Source organism: Macadamia integrifolia, chromosome 2 (assembly GCF_013358625.1).
Source record: "Macadamia integrifolia cultivar HAES 741 chromosome 2, SCU_Mint_v3, whole genome shotgun sequence".
Lineage (NCBI taxonomy): Eukaryota > Viridiplantae > Streptophyta > Magnoliopsida > Proteales > Proteaceae > Macadamia > Macadamia integrifolia.
In genome coordinates, this window is record NC_056558.1 from 5731304 (window position 1) to 5750710 (window position 19407).

The following is a 19407-nucleotide window of genomic DNA, read 5'->3' on the forward strand; positions in this document are numbered from 1 at the left end:
TTGGGGTAGAGATATAAGATAAAAATAGCATACGAAAGGAAATTTCAAATTACTGAAAAAGACAAATGGAAATATAAGGAACTTGCATTGCTGACTTGACTCTAGTTTGCACCTACAAAAGATATCTATTCATTAAGACGTGTGGAACATGCAAGAGAAGGATTACAGAACTCCCTCAACCACGGAAGGTTCCACCTGACTTTATCATTCCTTTGTTTTTTTTTAGGCTTTCATCCCTTGTCCTATGGTTAAAAATTTAAAGTACTTAAACTGTAGACACTAGATGGACAACAACTTGCACATTATTTCAGATTTCAAAATGGGAAAACGTTGGAGACGACACGGTGTGACCAGTTTGCGTCTATCTCGCACCTAGTGAAAAGACACCCTACCTTCCATTGTCTTCCCCCTCATGCATCTACTACTAGCAACTTACCTGTAGTAGGCAACGGACAAAAATCGTCTACAATTCCGATCTTGTACAATTCCATGAAATACCCCCTATCAGGGGTGACACGTGTATTGATACCAATACAATAATCCAGATCTGATTTAAATGACTTAAGGTTTTATTAGTTGTACCAGATCTGGACCATTGCATTGGTATCAATACACGTGTCACCCCCTGAAGGTGGTATTTCATGGAATTGTACGAGATCGGAATTGCAGACGATTTCAACCCAGTAGGCAACATGCCCATCCCTTCCTCTTTCAAAATATTTCCTTGTTGGGTGTTGAATGGTCCTCCATAAGAAAGTATGCACAAGAACTGATTAAAAATAACTGAAGGAAAAAAGCCTGGCGACACCACCAAGATGTTCATCATGTGTCATCCTCTCTCCTCCTCCTTCAGATAAGACCTTCTTGTCTTCGTGTGTTTAATCCTGTGATTGGCGCATACCATACCACCAGCTTATTGAAAGTTGGCAGGATGCCCAACCCCTTCCCACTAAATTCAGTCAATGAAGATTACATGGATTGAAACAATAGCTTTACCCTAGGATGGGCAAGTACAGAACTACATACAAGAGCTTTAATATCCATATGAAAAACATTTGGGAAGCACATTTTGAATTTTTTTTTTTTTTTTTTTTTGGTAAGAAGCACATTTTGAAACTATGAAGACAGTTAAAATGCTACTGAAATGTTATTTGATACAATTGAAAGCTTACACCCCAAAACGAAAAGCAAGTAGATGCTCAGTCCTGTCGACCTAAATCTTATGGTTGCTACCTGAATTGCCGAAAAATGAAAGAGCAACAAGTAGCATAAAGTGGGATATTGTTTGCCGGAAACAAATCCTGGTTATCGGGACTAAGGCTGGCCATGTGGATATAGAGACAACAATCCTACAGAACTTACATGGCACCTGCTGCGCTGCAAGATTCTGGACTGCATGAATGAGGTTTCTGTGCCAAGAAGAAGTACAAAGGTGTGCAGATCTCTTTCCTACATGATCCAGTTCCATATGTGAGAAAATCTGAACATACTTAGCCTTTTAATTATAAAAGAAAACTATGTTCAGCAGAAGCACTCCTTTCTGTTTCTTCTACTTTCATTCATTTCTTGTTTGTTCTTCTTACTCTTGGTGATGAAAACATGAACCATTTAGGATTTTACTCTAAGGTTTAAGGATGAGGGGCTCAGAAAAGACAAAAATTTATGTGAGATAAAACTCTCACCTCCCACCTTGAAGGACCCATTCTCCAGTTTTCTGCAATAGGAATTGAATTTTTTGGCTTCCTTTAGGAGCAAGACCAACAAATTCTAAGGCCTTGACCTGCAAAAGGGAGGGTATTAAAAATACACGCATCCAATGGTAAAGGAAGAACACGTAGAAAACATCTGCATCTTTCTACACCCTCCTCTTACAAGCACATTGTTGAAGCTTCTACAAAGAAGGTTGCATCATCAGGATTAGAAAGAATCTGAAAATATCTTACCATGACATTTGTAATGAAACGTGCCGGAGCTGTTAAACGGACACTACTCAATGAGAGGTGGCTTGTATCCAAAGGCAAATACCAAGGAAGAGGTGAATCCACAGCAAGATCTTTTTCCCACACAATCTTTAAGTGCCAAAAAGCCATACCTCACTCAGATCAACTACCCTCTTTCAATTTCAGATGAAAACATTGACTGAAAGCACATCAACCATGGTACTCACCTGAAATCCTGCAAGTTTGAGTGCTTCAAGGCATTGTCTTGTTGACCACATATCTGCAAGGCCATTACCAACTGCAATTCCTTCCTGCATCAATGAAAATATGTTGGTGCAAGCATGCAAAATGGATGGGAAACATATGCAACAGTGTTTCTTCCAGAGTTCCAGTATGTTACCTTGATTTTCTGGTGTTCTTGGTTGTTGGGATCAAAAGAATCAGTCAAGCACAACTCATAAGCAGCAAAACACTGCCCTGGCTTTAACACTCTGTAAATCTCTTTGTAGCATCCAAGCTATTCCAACAGAAACAGAAAGCAACAAAGTTTGAACAGATGATGGAAAACCTTACCACTGAAGCAAGATGATTACTTTCAGAAGAATGATTAACTCAAGGGAACTTTACCATATCTGGTGCATGGCAAGTAGCTTCAATTGCATATATTGCATCATAAGTATTGTCAGGAAATGGCATTTTCATGAAGTCAGCCTGAATCATCCACAATGATGACCATCATTGGTTCAGAAAATGAGAATTGATGCAGTTGCTAGGTTGTTAGATATTTATATAACATTAAAAGATGCAGATGCATTCAAGTGCGATTCTGCATTATCATTGAAAAATATGTGGACAAATCTAGACATACAAAAAGTTCTAATAATTTTTTAATGTAAATATATTAAAATGAAAAAATATGGATGATGCATATATGTTTTCAAAAATGGACGATATATAACAACATGCAGATTATTCTGTTTAAGGTATACGCATAATTTTTTTTTTTTTGCAAATAACATGCAAATGTAATAACTACAGTGGTGGGTTTCACAGCAATGAATTACTTAAAACAAAAGAACTGATGGGACCTTGACAAAGTTGCAAGTCCTGTCCACGCCTGCAATGCGATTAAGCTCCTGCGGAGCACCAACATGAGTATACAAGCCAGAAAGACGATTAAGTCATTTTAATGATTAAGTAAATGCAGATAACTGTGTGGCATCAAACTACGAGGACCTCACAATATGATCAAAATATAAAAACCATGTATGTGAGAGCTGTTACAAAAAATTTCATATTAGAGAGAAAAGAAGTAAGGACATACTGTTCCTCTTGATATCTGGAACTCATTGATGTTCAACCCCGTAATGGATGTTAAGCTGCATCAAGATCACCATACTAAGTCATAATTCACAGACCTTTCTCTGTGAAACACTGAAGTTACATGACCAGTTGCATATCAGAATCCCGTAAAAAATATGACTGGAGCATGTGTTTTTTGAGTTGGCACTTGGAGTGCAATCTTATCTTAAAGCCATGCAACATGCTGGCAAACAAGCAACCTGACAAAACCAATAGCATATAGGAAAGAGAAAAAAAAAGGGGGGGGGGTTAAGGGTAGCTGAGGAAGGAGCATATTTCACCGTTGCACTGAGCCATAGTCTCAAATATAGTCAATTTATTTTTTGCTGGGAAAACTAGGATAATAGTTATGTTGGATGAACAGCTTTCGACCATAGACATGTCACAACTGTTTAAAGCAATGTCGTAACATTATCTGAGGCATCATCTGATGGAACTAATGATGTAAGCAGAAGGACCATTTAGAAGCATCAGAAGTAATGAAAGATAAAAAGCAGCTACGACCTTTCAATAATAAATTTCAATAATTCCATTTATAACAACAGAAAACTCAAAAGTGAAGATGAATTCCAGTGTAAGAGAGAAACAAGACTTGTTCTTCAGTGGAGAGTTTAAGAAATTAAAGTCATAAGAAACACCAATTGTCCAATAAATAGTACCACAGGGATAATCATAAGAAGATAAGAAGTACAAAGAAACCAGACTGTTCATGGAACAAGTGAACAACAGATCACAACAAACAATAGCAACCAAAAGAATGACCAATCTGTTTTTAGTAGTGGACTTGAAATTAAGTTCTACGCATTTCAAATGTTGGAACTACCCAAATCAGATTATCATTTTGTAGCAATCTAGAACATTAACAGTTTATCTCACCAGTCCCAAAGAAACAAAATGATAGCACAATAGTGAACCTACACTACAAAAGAGAAAAAAAAGCTTCTAGTAAAACTTCGAAGTGGATGAAATGAGAATAGACCCCCTCCCATTCTTCACCAGGAGTATAGAAAAAGCAACAGCTATAAAATCATCCAATGAGAAAGCCTCCGTACACAACCTAGATTAATGAACTGCCTTCCGGGGAACATAGGAGCATTAATAGGTGACAAGATGTTAAAGATGACGCAGATGATTCAGTCTTGTGCAGAATAACCAAATATTAGCAAGGAAGTGATAAAAAATTGAAGTGGTGAGAAAAGACGGAAGTACTCATGAATTACATAAAATGTGGCCTATAATAGAGTGGACTTGCAAAAAAGGAACTATGTAGCCAACATCAAGTAGTTTGAAAAATATTACTAGTTTTTATGTAATTTGAATCGGAAAGAAATAAAGAACAATGCCCAAGCTAATAATTGGCAAGCAAAATATGTTTTAGCTACACCTATGCATTTAATATGAACGTATATATACAAGGCCTAATTTTAGCTTAAAGGTTCCATCCATGACCCAATTAGAGAGGATTATCTAAATGGCTTTAAATATCTTCCGGGCACCAAAATTTTGTGAACAAAATGTCCATGTCACCCTTGACTTGTGATCAGTTTCAGCTCAGAAGCATACCATGAGGGACGATCAACATGTCAATTTTGGTCAACATTTGGATGGCTTGCAAAAGGTTCAACACATAGTAGGCCATATGGTTAACATAAGCCACACAAATTGACACATGGACAACCCAAAGGGTGCTCTGTCTACCAATGGTCAAATCAGTTACACTGCCACAGGGCCTCTGCAGGGGACAAAGATCCTGGACCTTGCGTTTAGCCACATAAAAAGTGCTGGACCAGTGGACATTGCAGAGAAGCCTATAACTAGGGGCTACTGTTCTGCTGGCTTATAACTAAGGCCAAGGAGTAAATTCTTTCCGAGACCAACTGACCAAGTGGAAATATCTCAAGGATACAGATTTTCAAACCAACAGGTACAGCTTCATATATATATATATATATATATATTTATGGTTGGAGGCCTGGTAAAGTATAGGAAGTTTCTCTTTATCCTTTTGATAGGGAGTAAAAAAATTTACTTACTCCACCATAAAAATGAAAGTTTTCATGCTTCTATACAAGTAGAACACATATCTCATGAACAATAGCATAAGTTACCTGAAACTAGCAATTTCTCTTAGTGGGCCACCAATACCACAGCCCACGTCCAAAACCTACAATGACAAAGCAAAATCCCAGTGTCACTGATTTGTACCAGATAACAAATAGGGATGCATTAGGATGGGGCAAAATTGCAGTGAACTTGGAAAATTAAAATCCTGTGAAATTTAACAAGACCAAGTTCTGTGAAAGTCAGAAATTTTTTTTCTTAGATGAAACTTTGAAATCCCTGGTATTGAATTCACATAGTTCCGCTTCCGCTGTTTGGATTGCTATGAAAGATGGAATTGAACCATTTCATCATAAATATGTTTTAAGAGGTAAGAAAAATTGATAATACTAAAAGAGGGGAAAAGGAATTAACATCTGAGCATGTACCCTATGTAGCAATTCACAATAGATATGAGAAATTTCATTTCTGCCCTGGATATTCCGTACCCAAACAGAAGGATAGAATCATAGGATTTCAATTTATTTCTAATACCTGAACTCAACCCATCTATGAGCAGAAAAAAAGCTCATAATTGTCAAATCTTTTATGCAACGGTTCAAGAATAACAAACTGAAACAAACCTTATGTCCACGTTTCAGAGCTAATTGTAAAGCTATAAAGTGCTCATGCCGCTTCTTGCTCTCTTGAAGTGATTCACCTTTCAATCTACAGGTATACATATTATGCCCTTGATTAGTACATATTCACAAATGAAAGGAAATGCACCTAAAATGCAAATCCAATTCATACTAGTTTACTGCTGCATAAGTGTGCAAGAGATCTTTCCCCAAAAAAAAAAGTGTATATTCAATGTCTTAAAGTTAATAATAACCTGGATGCAAAGTGGAAAGACTCTCCCCAGCCATACTCATAAAAGCTGCTCACAAGATTATAATATGTGTCGACCTGAAGTTCATGAAAGAGAATACTAAAGATCAAATAATTATTAAATTGGCCTGCGAGATAGGCCCTACAGTTCCTAACCAGCCAATGAGATTTCCTTAAAAGTTTTGCAAGTCTAATGTATTCCAGGAAAGTATACTGATGATTTCACCATGTTTGGAGAATAAATTGGTATATCCATTCAAGTGTTTTATGCACTACGTGAGTGAGGATATAGCACCATGCAACACATCATAACTATAAAGCAAAGAACGAAAAGTAACAGATTCCTCCAGCTGATGTCTTGTTGCAGCCTCTTTCCTCTCTATCAAACAGTCAGAATTGCCAATTATTTTTCCATGTGGCACAAAGTGGTGGACTATTTAAGAAGCCCTTCCAAATTGGGACTTGTGTAAAGGAAATTTTCCAAAAGTATACACTTCTTTCAAGCAAAAACTAAGGGATGAAATTCTCAAAAATTTTAATCTACCAAAATTAATTTATTAACCAAGACAATAATATAGAAGACTTAATTTTGTGATGAGAACATTAACATGAAATTCTCCCCATTTTTTGAGGCATGAAACCTGGAGACTAAGCTTTAAGGTGCTTTCATACCTGAAAGTGAACCTCAAGGCATAAGCCTTCTATGCCTTTTAGAACATTGGCATATGCACGTATACCTATAAGCCTCAGCATATTCTTTAATACTTACTAATCTAATGAAGTGGAAGAAACATAACCAAGATATAATGCTAAGGAATTCAGATAAATCCAGAGGATTTGGATCCAATGGAGCTCCTTTGAATCCCACATGAACAGATGAAAGATCTCTGCAATAACAGCCAGACAAAAATGTATTTCATATGAAGACTTGTTTCTCCATAACTTACTCTTTAAAAACAGACCATGGGCATTGAGCCAAAAAAACCTACCACTTCCTGATAGCCATGCTTGAGACTAGACAAAACAATGACAAAAGTAAAATGGAAAAAAAAGTTAGAAAGACAGTCTACCGAGTCACATATCCCACAAACTAGCTTTGTTGAATACTCAGCTCAACTCCGCAAACCTAAACCTATTAACTTTGACATATGTTAGCCAAAAATCATGACACAAATGGATTATTCGTAATTTCTCATACACCATCAAAGTTAAACATTCACAGCATTTCTACACTGAACATGCTTATAGAGAAACTAAAAAGAATCTACAGAGCACTCTTTCTGTTGTTTCATTTTTTATGAGATCTTTTTTTTTTTCCCTGTTTCACGTTGAGATCAGGAGAGTGTACTCCAGTGTTGCCAAAAATTGTAGACTCAATTATACACAACTAAGCCAGCACTATCCAAAACGATGAAACAACAAACTTCCAGTATAGAGTTAAATGGTTGTGTAATGATAATTAATATCATACTGATGGGGTCTACCTAGCATCTCTCCTCCATACTCCAAAGAAAAAGTTTAAAATTACATAAAAAATATAACTGAGTAACGGGCCAGTATTCCATGTATGCAGGTTAAAGTCCATGTAACAGTCAAAAGAAGAAAAGTTCTTTTACCATATCAATGTAATTAGCTTTTCTCTCTTCCACACTTCCTCCAATATAGTGAAGATACTTCTCATACCTAGATGATGACACCAAAACTAAATAAAAAAGAACTCAAATACAACCTCAAAAATGCTATATTACCACATAGACAACAGAACTCAAGATTGCGATGCAGAATGCCACTGTAAATGGTTAGATTTGGGTCTGAAATTTGAAACGTAGCCAATCCAGACCATCCCTAAACATCCAGTGGTCAAAATTGCCGGATCACCCTTCCACGTGAAAGAAGTGTTCCAACTAGGAATCTTTGCCAAAAAACAATTGCAGAAAAAAAAAATTCTAAGCTTTCAACTAGGAATTGGCAGGTTTAGATTTCTTTCTTCTTCTTCTTTTTTATTTTTTTTGGGGGGGGGGGGGGTTGGTTCGGGAGGGTGTTTAAAGAGTAAAGATCAGTATTTCATTCAGGAAACAGAATCAGAGACCAGCATCCGCATTGCATACATACAATTATAACCAAGAAAAACAGGACAATTAACAGAAAAAATGGGCAAAAGGAGAGAGAAATGCTTATACTGTTCAAGAAGTGAAAGAGCTTCTTTTCTCTCAGTTTCCCCACCAAGACGAGATGATGGATCCAACATTGCACCTTCTGACATCTCCCAAGACCTCAAACTTCAGAATAAACGAAAACTATGAAGTATTCAGTCAAGAAGAGGAGCTTCGAAACCCTAGAGGAAATGTTTTGCGGGCAGGTCTGAACACTTCCGGAGGATAAGAAACAATAAAATAAGAGATCAGAGTGACTATCTGAAGATCCAAGTCAAAAGGTCACACAAGTCCACCTGGCACGGACCTTGTGATGACATGATTAATAGTGCTATGTACAGTTGTCCAATTAATAGGTGCTATGTACAGTTGTCCAATACAAGGGCAATATTGCCAGAAATGCACTGTTATTGTATATATATATATATATATATATATATATATATTGGTTAAATGAATGTAAATCAGTGTGGGTTTTTACATACAATAGAGTTTCAGTTATCATAGTATCAGAGGGTTAGGTTTCTTTTTCTGCAAACTTTCCTCCTTCTACAACATCTTCTTCTTCCTATCTTCTACAATGATAGACTCCGACTCTTCTCCACCCAAAGCGAACAATCCCTCCGACACTAAAAACTCTCCTCCTATTCACCCCAATTCTCTTGTTTCAACGCCATCTTCCTATACTACATATCCTGTCTTTGAAATTTCCAATGTGAAAACTCTCATTCCCATAAATCTTGATTATGACAACTTTCTCATGTGGCAAACCCTTTTTCTTCCTGTCCTCAACAGTGATGATGCATTGCCTCATGTAGATGGTTCAACGGATCCTCCTCTTACCATTCTCATGGATGACAATGGTCATTCCATCTCTAACCCTGCTTATATTTCATGAAAACGGGTAGATGACAATATTGTTTCTTAGATCAATGCAACCTTGTCCACTGATGTATTGAAACATATCCTAAAGCCTTATAAATCTCTCACAGCCAGACAAACATGGGTTGCAATCGAACGAATTTTTCATGATCAAGCCAATTCCAAATATCTTCAGCTGAAAACGCAATTTTCTTCTCTCAAGAAAGCCAATCTCACCATGGCTGATTACCTTCACTTGGTTTAGTCTCTCTCAGACTCCCTTACTGTTATTGGTCATCCTCCTGCAGATGAAGATATAGTCAAGCAAACTTTAACTGGTTTGCCCTTTAATTTTAAGAGTTATGTTGTGGCTCTTACTACTCGTCCACCTCGACCCACTTTTGAAGAACTTAAATCTCACATGATCCTTGTCGACGAGCATTACTGTCTATTCAGATGCCGATTGGGCTGGCTGCCTGGACACTAGAAGATCTACAACTGGCTATTGTATTTTTCTTGAGCCAGACCTTATTTCTTGGTCTGCTAAGAAACAACCTACGGTAGCGCGGTCCAGTACGGAATCTGAATATCGTACCATTGCGTATGCCGTCGCGGACACTTGTTGGATCAAGAATTTGCTTCATGAACTCGGCATTTTTCTCCAACAACCAGTTATTGTGCATTGTGACAACATTGGCGCAACTTATCTTGTGGCTAATCCGGTTATGCATTCACGCACAAAACATGTTGATATAGATTATCATTTTGTTTGTGAAAAGGTTGCAAGAGGTGAACTACAAATCTCATTCCTTTCCACAGAGAAACAGTTCGCTGATATTTTTACCAAGGGTCTTTCCACTACTCGATTCCACTGGCTGCGATCCAATTTGAGCGTCTATTCCAACCCAGTTCAAATTGCGGGAGGGTAATAGGTGCTATGTACAATTGTCCAACACAAGGGAAATATTGTCAAGGAAATGCACTGTTATTGTATATATATATATATATATATATATATATTGGTTAAATGAATGTAAATCAGTGTTGATTTTTACATACAATAGAGTTTCAGTTATCAATGATGATCCTCTTTGACTCTGGGATTTCCAGAATTCCATTCCTTCATTGTGCTTTGTCACGTTCTACACACGTCTGTAGCGACGAAACACCCAACCACCACTATCAAAATCAAATAGAATTGTGACCTGATCATCAAGTTCTAGTGCGTTTTCCTCTGTAACCCAACAAAATCAAACAAAATTGAATAAGAATCAATGGGAGTTCCGCAACGAGTTCTTGGTGACTATACAGTTCAACTGCGAGTTAGAGAATACGCAACGAAGGAAGAAGCGGAGTGGGCATTTCGTGGTGTACAAACTCAGAATGCATCCCTGTAGTGATCTCTGCGAGTGGTTCACTGGGGCCAATGGGCTCTATGCATTCAACACAGATGATGGGGTTTGGATGGACTCCAATTCTCTATAAGAACGAGAAGAGATTGCAGAACCTCACCATGTCCACATCACCTGAAGTTTTTTACACAATCGAGTAGAGATTGTCTCCTTCTGCTACCTCATTCAAAGAGAAGCTTCTCGCCTTACTGGACATGGCATCTCTACTACTTTTCACCCTTTAATCCACCACGCACACCACCGCTATCAATCAATGGAGCCCTTGAACTCTGGGCACTTCGCACTGCCTTGGCTTGCTTCTAAGGCTTCGTTTTTTCACCAATGACTCGAGGAAGAGGGGTGGGATTGTGAAGAAGGCCAGGAAGCGGTTGATTCCAGAGCACTAATCCGGAGTGAAGATCTTCACACTGGAGTGGGGTGGGGTGGGAAGAGGTGAGAAAAGACGATGGGTAGGGAATGCATTGGGTTGAAGAATATAAATGCAGGTCCCATTGTTTTCTGATTTATAAAAATAGAAAAAAAAATTGAACCAATTAATTTGATAGAATAACCGGTTATTAGGTAAAATAGAGGTGTAATAGTTGCGAATTTTAAAAAGATGAAGATGAAAAAGTCCTAAACGCAGGGGAATATTAGTATATGGATTAAGTGTAGGAGAGTGATAATAATGGATCGGATTTTTTGTCACACAACGCAGCATGTAACCCAGATTTAAGGGCTGAGAATATTTTGGGCTATGTCAACGGCTTGGATTGCATGTATGAGGGCTCTCAACCCATGGATCTGTACTACCCTATAGCATGCAACAGTTTTTTTTTTACCAAGGAAATTTTTGACCTTTTTCTTTAAATAAAAAAAAGTCAATCTAGATCACCGGTCTAGTATGGGAACTAGGGTTTAGATTTTTTTTTTTTAAACCCAAACATTCACCCAATTCTAGTTAATTCGTCCAAATTATGGTACCAATCCAGATCCTGATTCTTGGATTTTAAACCCTAGTTAAGATGGGTTTTGAACCCAGTTATGCACATATAGTGTATCCCTCCATTGTTTTTTAAAATTAGCACTCATATTGTTATCTTTATTTTGTTGGGAAAAATTTATATCCATCACCACTCGCTTTACCTTTATTATAATTACCACCCTCATGTTTCATCTATTACATTTAAATTCATACAAACTAACACGGTAAGAGAGGTGTTAATTTTTGAAATTGAAAAGAAGATTTTACCCTTCTTCCTTTCCTCTCCTCTATTTGCTCAGAACTAACAAGAAAACGGAGCCTAGCGTAATAAACGATACGGAGAAGAAGCTTATAAGGAAATCAGCCACAATTCCAACCTGGTGGAGCCTTAGAGGAGCTCCAAAATTCAGTCTGTGACCTCAACCACTGAACAAGTTAAGAACACAAGGAAAAAATTGGTAGGACTCTTGCATTAAAGTATTTGGGATTTTTATTTTATTTCCTCCTCTTTTTTTTTTTCTTCCTTCTTCCTGAAGACTGAGTTTTGGGTTTTGGAATTCTCTGGTGGCATTGATATTCTTTCAAGATTTTTTTATCTGGGTTTTGATCAGGAAGGGTTTTGTCAACTAGCATTGGGAAAATATGAAGTAGGGTAGGAATTTGTGTATCTGGGTTCTTTTGGTTTCTGTGAATTCTTCGTTGATGTTCTTGTAGATTGGGGTTCATGGAGGGTTTTACTCAAAAACGGAAACTTTGGAGATATAGTATTGATTGAGAATATTGGATTTGGAATTTGGATAGTTTTATTAAGGGGTGGAGAGAAATTGGACGAAGATGGCATCCCCTTTTCCAAATTCTCCACCTTCCACTACCACTCCTCCACCAAATGCTTCTTCTATTGCAAGTCCACCGTCACCATCGGCGTTGACCACTAGTCCACCGCCATTTCCCTCTTCAACGATTGCTTCACCTCCTTCTAACTCATCGTCGCCATCGCCGCAGCCGCCGCCACCTCAATCCTCTCCTTCTCCTCCAGCTTCGAGGTCAACCCCACCTCCTCAATCCTCTCCACCACCGCCTATGGCTTCACCGCCGCCACCTCCTTCTCTATCCCCTCTGCCACCTGTGGTGGCTTCGCCGCCGTCTCCGGCATTATCACCACCGCTACCATCGAGTAGTTTTCCTCCTCCGCCTTCCCCTGTGGCGCCAGTGGCCTCGCCACCTCCACCTCAATCACTTTCACCGCCTCCGCCTGTTTTTGTCTCTCCATCTCCCCCACCTTCGGTAAACCCACCTGGAAATTCTACTTCCCCACCCAGTCCTCCCCCGGTGAGTTATGGGAAAATAAAGGAGAGGATGAAGAAGGGTAAAATTATCTTTTTTATTTAAAAAAACTAACATCTCTCAGTGTTAGTTACTTTGGGTGATTTAAGTGTAATAAACATAACATGAGGGAGATAAATGTAATAAGGATAAAGGCGAGGGTGAGGGGTGGTGGATATAAATTTTTCTTTTTTTTTTTGGGTAAGAAAGACTAACCCTATATTTTAGCACCGTAGATAGAAGCAAGTTTCTTACTCTCTTACTATTTTATTTTCTTGTCATGAGTCATGACATTATGTTCTGATATTGAGAATACCAAATAGGAGTGTCAATCGGTTGGGTCAGGTCGGTCTCGATCTTACATCGTGAATGTCCATTTAAATAAACGGGTCTAACTTTGGGGGGCATTGGTATGATTTATAATCGGATCGGTTGGTGTCGAGCTTTAATCGAGCTTCCTTAAATGGGTCTTAACTAGGTCTTAACCGGGCTGCGGACCTATTTAAGTTTAAACGGACTTTAAACATGCTTACCCTAAAATTCTTTTTTTTAAGTTGGTTGAATGCCCAGAAATATGTGAGGTAAATCTTTAATAAAAAAGAGAAATATTATGAGATTATGGTTCTTAATTAAATCGAATCATATTACAAAGTAAAGGAAAAGAAGAGATTATGACCTTTACAACTTACAAAAGAAAACTTAATTAAATCAAATCCTATTACAAAGCAAAGGGTAAGAAATCTTAATTTGTTTCTTACTAGTAGTGGCAATAGGAATTTTATATAGTATTAAAAGGGGTCGAACTATGTCAGGCTACAACTAGTCGGTTCAAATAGGGCATATAAACATGTCGGTTCGATCAGGCACCTGACGGGCTAGCTACTTGCACCATGAAAACCCGTTTAATAAACTTGTCAGGTTCAAGCCCAATACATTGATTAATCGGACCAGTCTAATTCAGGTCATAAACATGTCAGGCTCAGTCAAGTAGGAAGAATGAGGTATCCAACACCTTCCCTTTTCCATAATTTAACATGAACCTGACATTTTGATCCAACCGATTCAAATGGAGTCGTGGCTTTTTACGTAGGATCCTAAACCCTATCAAGATGCAACTTTGCCATTGAGATTAGACCCTTTTTCGTCTGCTATTGTCAGACTTGTGTTCTTTCTTATTTTTCATATTTGTGCATTCGTCCGAGCAGTTTGATATAAATTTCATGCATGTAAAAATATGATTTTTATGCAAGTATTGCATGGAATATAAAAATGTTTTCCATCATCTTCATTTTATAAATTTTATTCTTGATCTTTTAGATTAAATTGCATTTCTAAATTTTTATTTATATACACATTTTCAGAATTTATTTGGCTCTTTATATATTTTGTTAAAGATCGATTTTTTTCCTTAAGCTATGCAAAAGGCCAATCCCTTGACCATATGACTCTAAATCTGTGAAGAGAGTATTTTAGGAAACATACTAAAACCTTATAAGGTTTGTGAACCCTAGAATGATATCATCAGCCTTCCCGCACGGTGCATGGAAAACTCTCTTTTATTAAAACCACATCTTCTAGTCAGCTTCATATATACAGGCCATAAATAATCTTAGAGATAAAAATCTAGTGATTAAGGGTATTTCGAGTTGCAACGGCATTTTGATAATCTGGGCAAGCATTTTTTTTTTTCACCCATTTTTCTCGCCAATCACATAACAAGCGAAGGTGATGTTTCCAAAACTTGGGATAAATTTGAATTATTCATTTTTGTGTTTTTTCTTTTAATCAAAACCATCTCTATTCCTACTAAATTGGGACAATGCATAGTAATGTCTATAGTGCCAATGTACATACATCGACAGACAAGGATATGCACCAATACAAAAAGGGATATTTGATTGAATTAAACTCTGAAGTTTAATATGTGACTAATTTAGACCATATCAATCCTCTCTATCCAACAGTCCAAATCATATTGTCCAGGTCACCTTAAAAAAAAAAAAAAAAAAAAGGAGAGATCCCAGGGGAAGGTTTCCACACACAAAAATAAATAAATAAATAAACAAATAAAAAAAAAAAATCCAAGCACTCCCAAACAAACAACACAGCCTTATCTCAACTAAATAGGATCGACTACATAGATCTGCGATTGACAAGTTTGCAAGCACTCACAATCAAACCTTAAGAAGAAAATGCATGTGATGAATTCAATGCAAACATTCACTGGTAAAAGGGGAAGGAAAAGTTTGTGATATTTTCATACAGCACCAAGACAAAAGACACATGGATTCCAAAGAGAATTTGAGACAGGACCTGCAACTCACTAACAACAGTGAAAACCTTAAGGCAGGCTTCAAGCTCAGGAACCAGTGGCTGCCTAGCCTGGTTGTCAGTTCAATCTAACACAAGTTCCAGTCTCCCAGAATTTTATGAAAATTAAAGTGCAAAACAAGCCTGAATTGGCTATCTGGTTTGCTGAGATCAAATGCAGGAATATCGATGTCCCCAAACCTTAAGAAGCTTCTGCTGAGGTGCCAGATTCATGGCTGCCTGATTGAGGTTTCCGAACCAGAAAGAAGTACATTGGTGTGAAAATCTCTTTCCTATACAAGTCAATGACGGTATGTCAGAATCTAATACACAAATTTGAGGTGCGACACTAATTTGTTGTTAGAAAAAATTATGATACAGGACGGATCATGTCAACTATCTTTTTTTTCTTTTTCCGGATAGGTTCATGGCAACCATCATTAGCTATAAGTCACTCACTGTCTAACGGTCACTCAACTCACTCAAGAGTACCTGTATTTCCTTTCATCTTCAGGAAATTTCATTTAGGGCATCAGATCAGTCCACCATTTTGAGCTATGTGGGCAGTTTCTTTTGGCCAATTCACCATTGGACTAGCTGCACATCTTATCGATTAATCATGTGCCAAATTTCAGATTCAAATTGAATCAAATACCCTCCCATTATGTCCACTTATCCTCGTACTTTGCAGCTGACCATGCACCCTGCCATAGTCCCTAGGTTTATTTTTCCCACTTGGCGAAATCTGTTTAATATGATGTAGGGGATCTTGGGGTTTATGCGTGTCCACACAATTTGGGTCCCATCTGATCTTCCATGAGGCAGAGATTTGGACCATTCTGATACTTGGGATTATCAAAACGGTCCATTGTGGAAAATTTGCCCCGAAGAAAAAACCAGAAAAGCCTAGTATTATTTTTTCTTATCTATGAGAAGAAGATTTAGGAAGAGATGGACATTTGTGCATGACAGGACTCTCACCTTCCACCTGCAACTAGTCCCTCAGCAGCTTTCTCAAGAAAAGCTTGGACTCGTTGACTTCCTTCTGGAGCAAGGCCCACATATTCTAGAACTTTGACCTGCCAGAGGAACAAATTCTCACTTCTAAACTGCTACCAAGATATCAGTATGGAAACAAGACAATATATAGCACAAAATAAAAATTTCTCTGTATCAAAACCCAGCAAATAATAAATTCTCAAACCTTCAAATGTTATCATAAACAAACAAGACCACTGAGATCTTACCAAATTTCTTGTGAAGAAACGACCCAGAGGTGTTAGACGGAAACTGCTTAGGGAGAAATGACGTGGATCCAGAGGTGCATACCAAGGGACAGGTGAGCTCACTGCGAGATCCTTCTCCCATATAACCTTATGCACCAAAGACAGACCAATTATCACGCAGATCAACTTTAGTATTTTGAACTTCGGAAATAAGCTCAGTAGAAAGTGCAACCTCCAGTTTACTCACCTCAAATCCTGCAAGTTTTAGAGCTTCAAGGCATTGTCGTGTTGACCTGATATCTGGAAGGCCATCACCAACCTCAATTTCTGCCTGTATCCAAAAAACTAAGTTTGTGTAAGCATGCACTGGAAGTTGAAAAGAAACAGAATCAGTTAAGTATATCTACAGCACTGTGTAACCTTGATTTTCTGGTGCTCTTGATTATTAGGATCGAAAGCATCAGTCATGCACCATTCATATGCAGCAAAATATTGGCCAGACTTTAACACTCTGTAGATCTCCCTGTAGCATCCCAGCTATTTTACCAATTAAAGAGACGTCAAACAAATCTGAGCCACAAGATGGATTCAAAAAGTGGGACTAGATGTGCCACCTGATTCAAGGCATAACTACATAAAATTATTAACCAGAATGAATATTTCAAAGGGCGTACCGCATCTGGTGCATGGCAAGTAGCTTCTATAGCATACACAGCATCAAAAGTATTGTCAGAAAACGGCATTTTCATGAAGTCAGCCTGCATTGCCAAAAAATAACACTTTTAAACGGATTGACGACTCCGGAAATTTTCCTAATACTATTTTTGTTAGGCAAGTGAACTATAATTTTTTAACTTTTATTAGTTGTTAATAGCCAGATGGATACTAAATCAAAGTATATATTATGAAACCCAATATTCTTTGCCTACTCAAAAGTAGTTGCCTTCAAAAAGGAACTTGATGGAACTGTTTAGCCACTATTTATCAGGAAAAAGAAAAAAGAAGGTAAACATTTAGCCATAAATGCTGGCATACCTTTAAATAAACTAGCAAGTAAAAGCAGAACCAGGAAGGAGCATTTATTCATAAATCTCTTCATTGCAACTTGCAAGAACATGAACACAAAAATAATGAAAGGAATACCAACCTTCACAAACTCACAGGTCTTGTCCACTCCCGTTTTGCGATTCAATTCCTATGAAGCAATCAACACTTGTAAGTGGAACTGCTACAAAGGCAGGTCAAAATCACCAAAGTTGCTATCAAAATGGACCATAGATATATATATATATATATATATATGGGCCCACAGTAGAGTCGGAATACAAAAACAATCTATGGATAATGCTGACCCAGAAAGGTCTGAATGCAAATCAACATGATAAAAGACTTACGTTTCCTCTTGATATTTGAAACTCATTATTGTTCAACCCAGTGACGGCTGTTGAGCTGCAATATACAAGTCAGAATTCTCAGAGCCTTCTCTTGGTAACACCAAGTTGAATAATCATCTGAACTTTCTCAAAATGTCCATAACGACACAATTATTCGGAACTCTTAAAATAATAGTGGCCAGGCACCAGCAACCTCTCCACATCTATTTATAAAAACCAAGAATGATAAAGAGAAGACGAAAATGAGGGAGACAAAAGCTAGAAGAAGTAAAGATGTGGCTAATTGAATGACATCAAAAAATGCTTCTTTCTTTGAACTTACTTTTGTAAGAAAAGATAATCAATATCATTTGTTAGTGCGGGAAAAAAAAAAAAAATTCAACCTACAGGTTGACCAATGATCATTATGCAGTTGAGCCAAGTTAGGACAGTTTCAGCAATGTAATGTCCAATGCAGCAGCCAAGTTCTGCTCTAAAACCTAATAAGGGCTAGGTTTTAGATCTCTGAAATCTAGTTTGCACAGACTAATGGTTCCACACCCAAGATATTTTTCACAAATGAACATGTAAATAAGTTAAAAGCAAGATTCTCACCACCCCTTGACTAACATTAGAATGATAAGTATCTTTTCAAATCAGGGTTTTCAATTTGTTGCAAAGGGCAGGTCTTCAACATATAATTCATAACACAAGTTACCTAAATCGAGAAATTTCTCTTAATGGCCCACCAATTCCACAACCAACGTCCAACACCTACAGCCACAACCAAATTATAACTTTGTTTGCACCAAATCATACAAAATCAATGATTTTCAGATTTTCTTTTAACAACTGAGTAAAGCAAACCTTTTGTCCAGGTTTCAAACCTAGCTGTAAAGCAAGAAAGTGTTCATGTCGCTTGATGCTCTCTCTAAGTGACTCCCCATTCCATCTACAAAATATGGTCTTAATGTATATCCAACTTGTGCTAATTTCCTTTGTAGAAGAAATAACTGGGACTTTTTAATCCGATTAAGAAAAAGGGAGGGGGGGGGGATGTTGGAACCAACCTGTGTGCAAAATGGAAAGACTCTCCCCAGCCAAATTCATAGAAACTAGTAGAAAGATCATAGTATTTGTTAACCTGAAACCAAAAAGAACACAAAAATGCTCTTGAAAAAATTTTCAACATGATGTTATCTGGAGAGGATGTCAGTAATTTCCTAACAAAAGCATAAAATACTGCACAGGCCACCAATTTTAACAGCTACAGTAAATTTTCTGGTCTAATAGAACCTGAGGAATCATGCACACAATTTCATTGTGTTTGAACTGTAGAAACGCAACCCTAAAACGATGCAGAAGATAATGGAAAACAAAACAAACAATGCACACAGATTTTACGAGGTTCGGCAAGGTTGCCTACGTCCCCGGTGAGATGAGATCTTGCTTCACTATCAATGGAGAATAGGGTTACAGCGCTCTTCCTCACACCTCTCCGTATTGCTTGCATTACAGAGAAAGAAACCCTCGCTACAAATATATAGCGGAA

At 37.7% G+C, this 19407-nt stretch overlaps 3 protein-coding genes across 3 annotated transcripts; 1 reads left to right on the forward strand and 2 right to left on the reverse strand.

Moving 5' to 3' along the window:
- Positions 1–1108: 1108 nt before the first annotated feature.
- LOC122071905 (cycloartenol-C-24-methyltransferase-like) lies at positions 1109–8636 on the reverse strand. Its single transcript, XM_042636378.1, has 13 exons — positions 8414–8636; positions 7850–7916; positions 6238–6311; positions 5987–6071; positions 5411–5466; positions 3265–3319; positions 3029–3076; positions 2568–2651; positions 2341–2457; positions 2168–2251; positions 1944–2069; positions 1683–1780; positions 1109–1449 (listed from the first exon to the last, which is right to left on the reverse strand). The coding sequence occupies exons 1-13, from the start codon at positions 8494–8496 to the stop codon at positions 1359–1361; spliced, it is 1068 nt and encodes a 355-aa protein (XP_042492312.1). The 5' UTR covers positions 8497–8636; the 3' UTR covers positions 1109–1358.
- A 3821-nt stretch (positions 8637–12457) lies between these two features.
- On the forward strand, positions 12458–13012 carry LOC122094314 (extensin-like). Its single transcript, XM_042665085.1, has one exon. The coding sequence runs from the start codon at positions 12458–12460 to the stop codon at positions 13010–13012; it is 555 nt and encodes a 184-aa protein (XP_042521019.1).
- Positions 13013–15127: 2115 nt separating this feature from the next.
- Positions 15128–18999, reverse strand: LOC122091901 (cycloartenol-C-24-methyltransferase-like; the record flags this gene model as incomplete). The annotated part of the gene is given in 11 exon segments (XM_042662146.1): positions 15128–15549; positions 16238–16335; positions 16504–16629; positions 16730–16813; positions 16903–17019; positions 17157–17240; positions 17630–17677; positions 17877–17931; positions 18574–18629; positions 18723–18807; positions 18926–18999. Coding segments are annotated over 11 exon segments (918 nt in total), but the record flags the coding sequence as incomplete, so codon positions are not given.
- Positions 19000–19407: the final 408 nt, after the last annotated feature.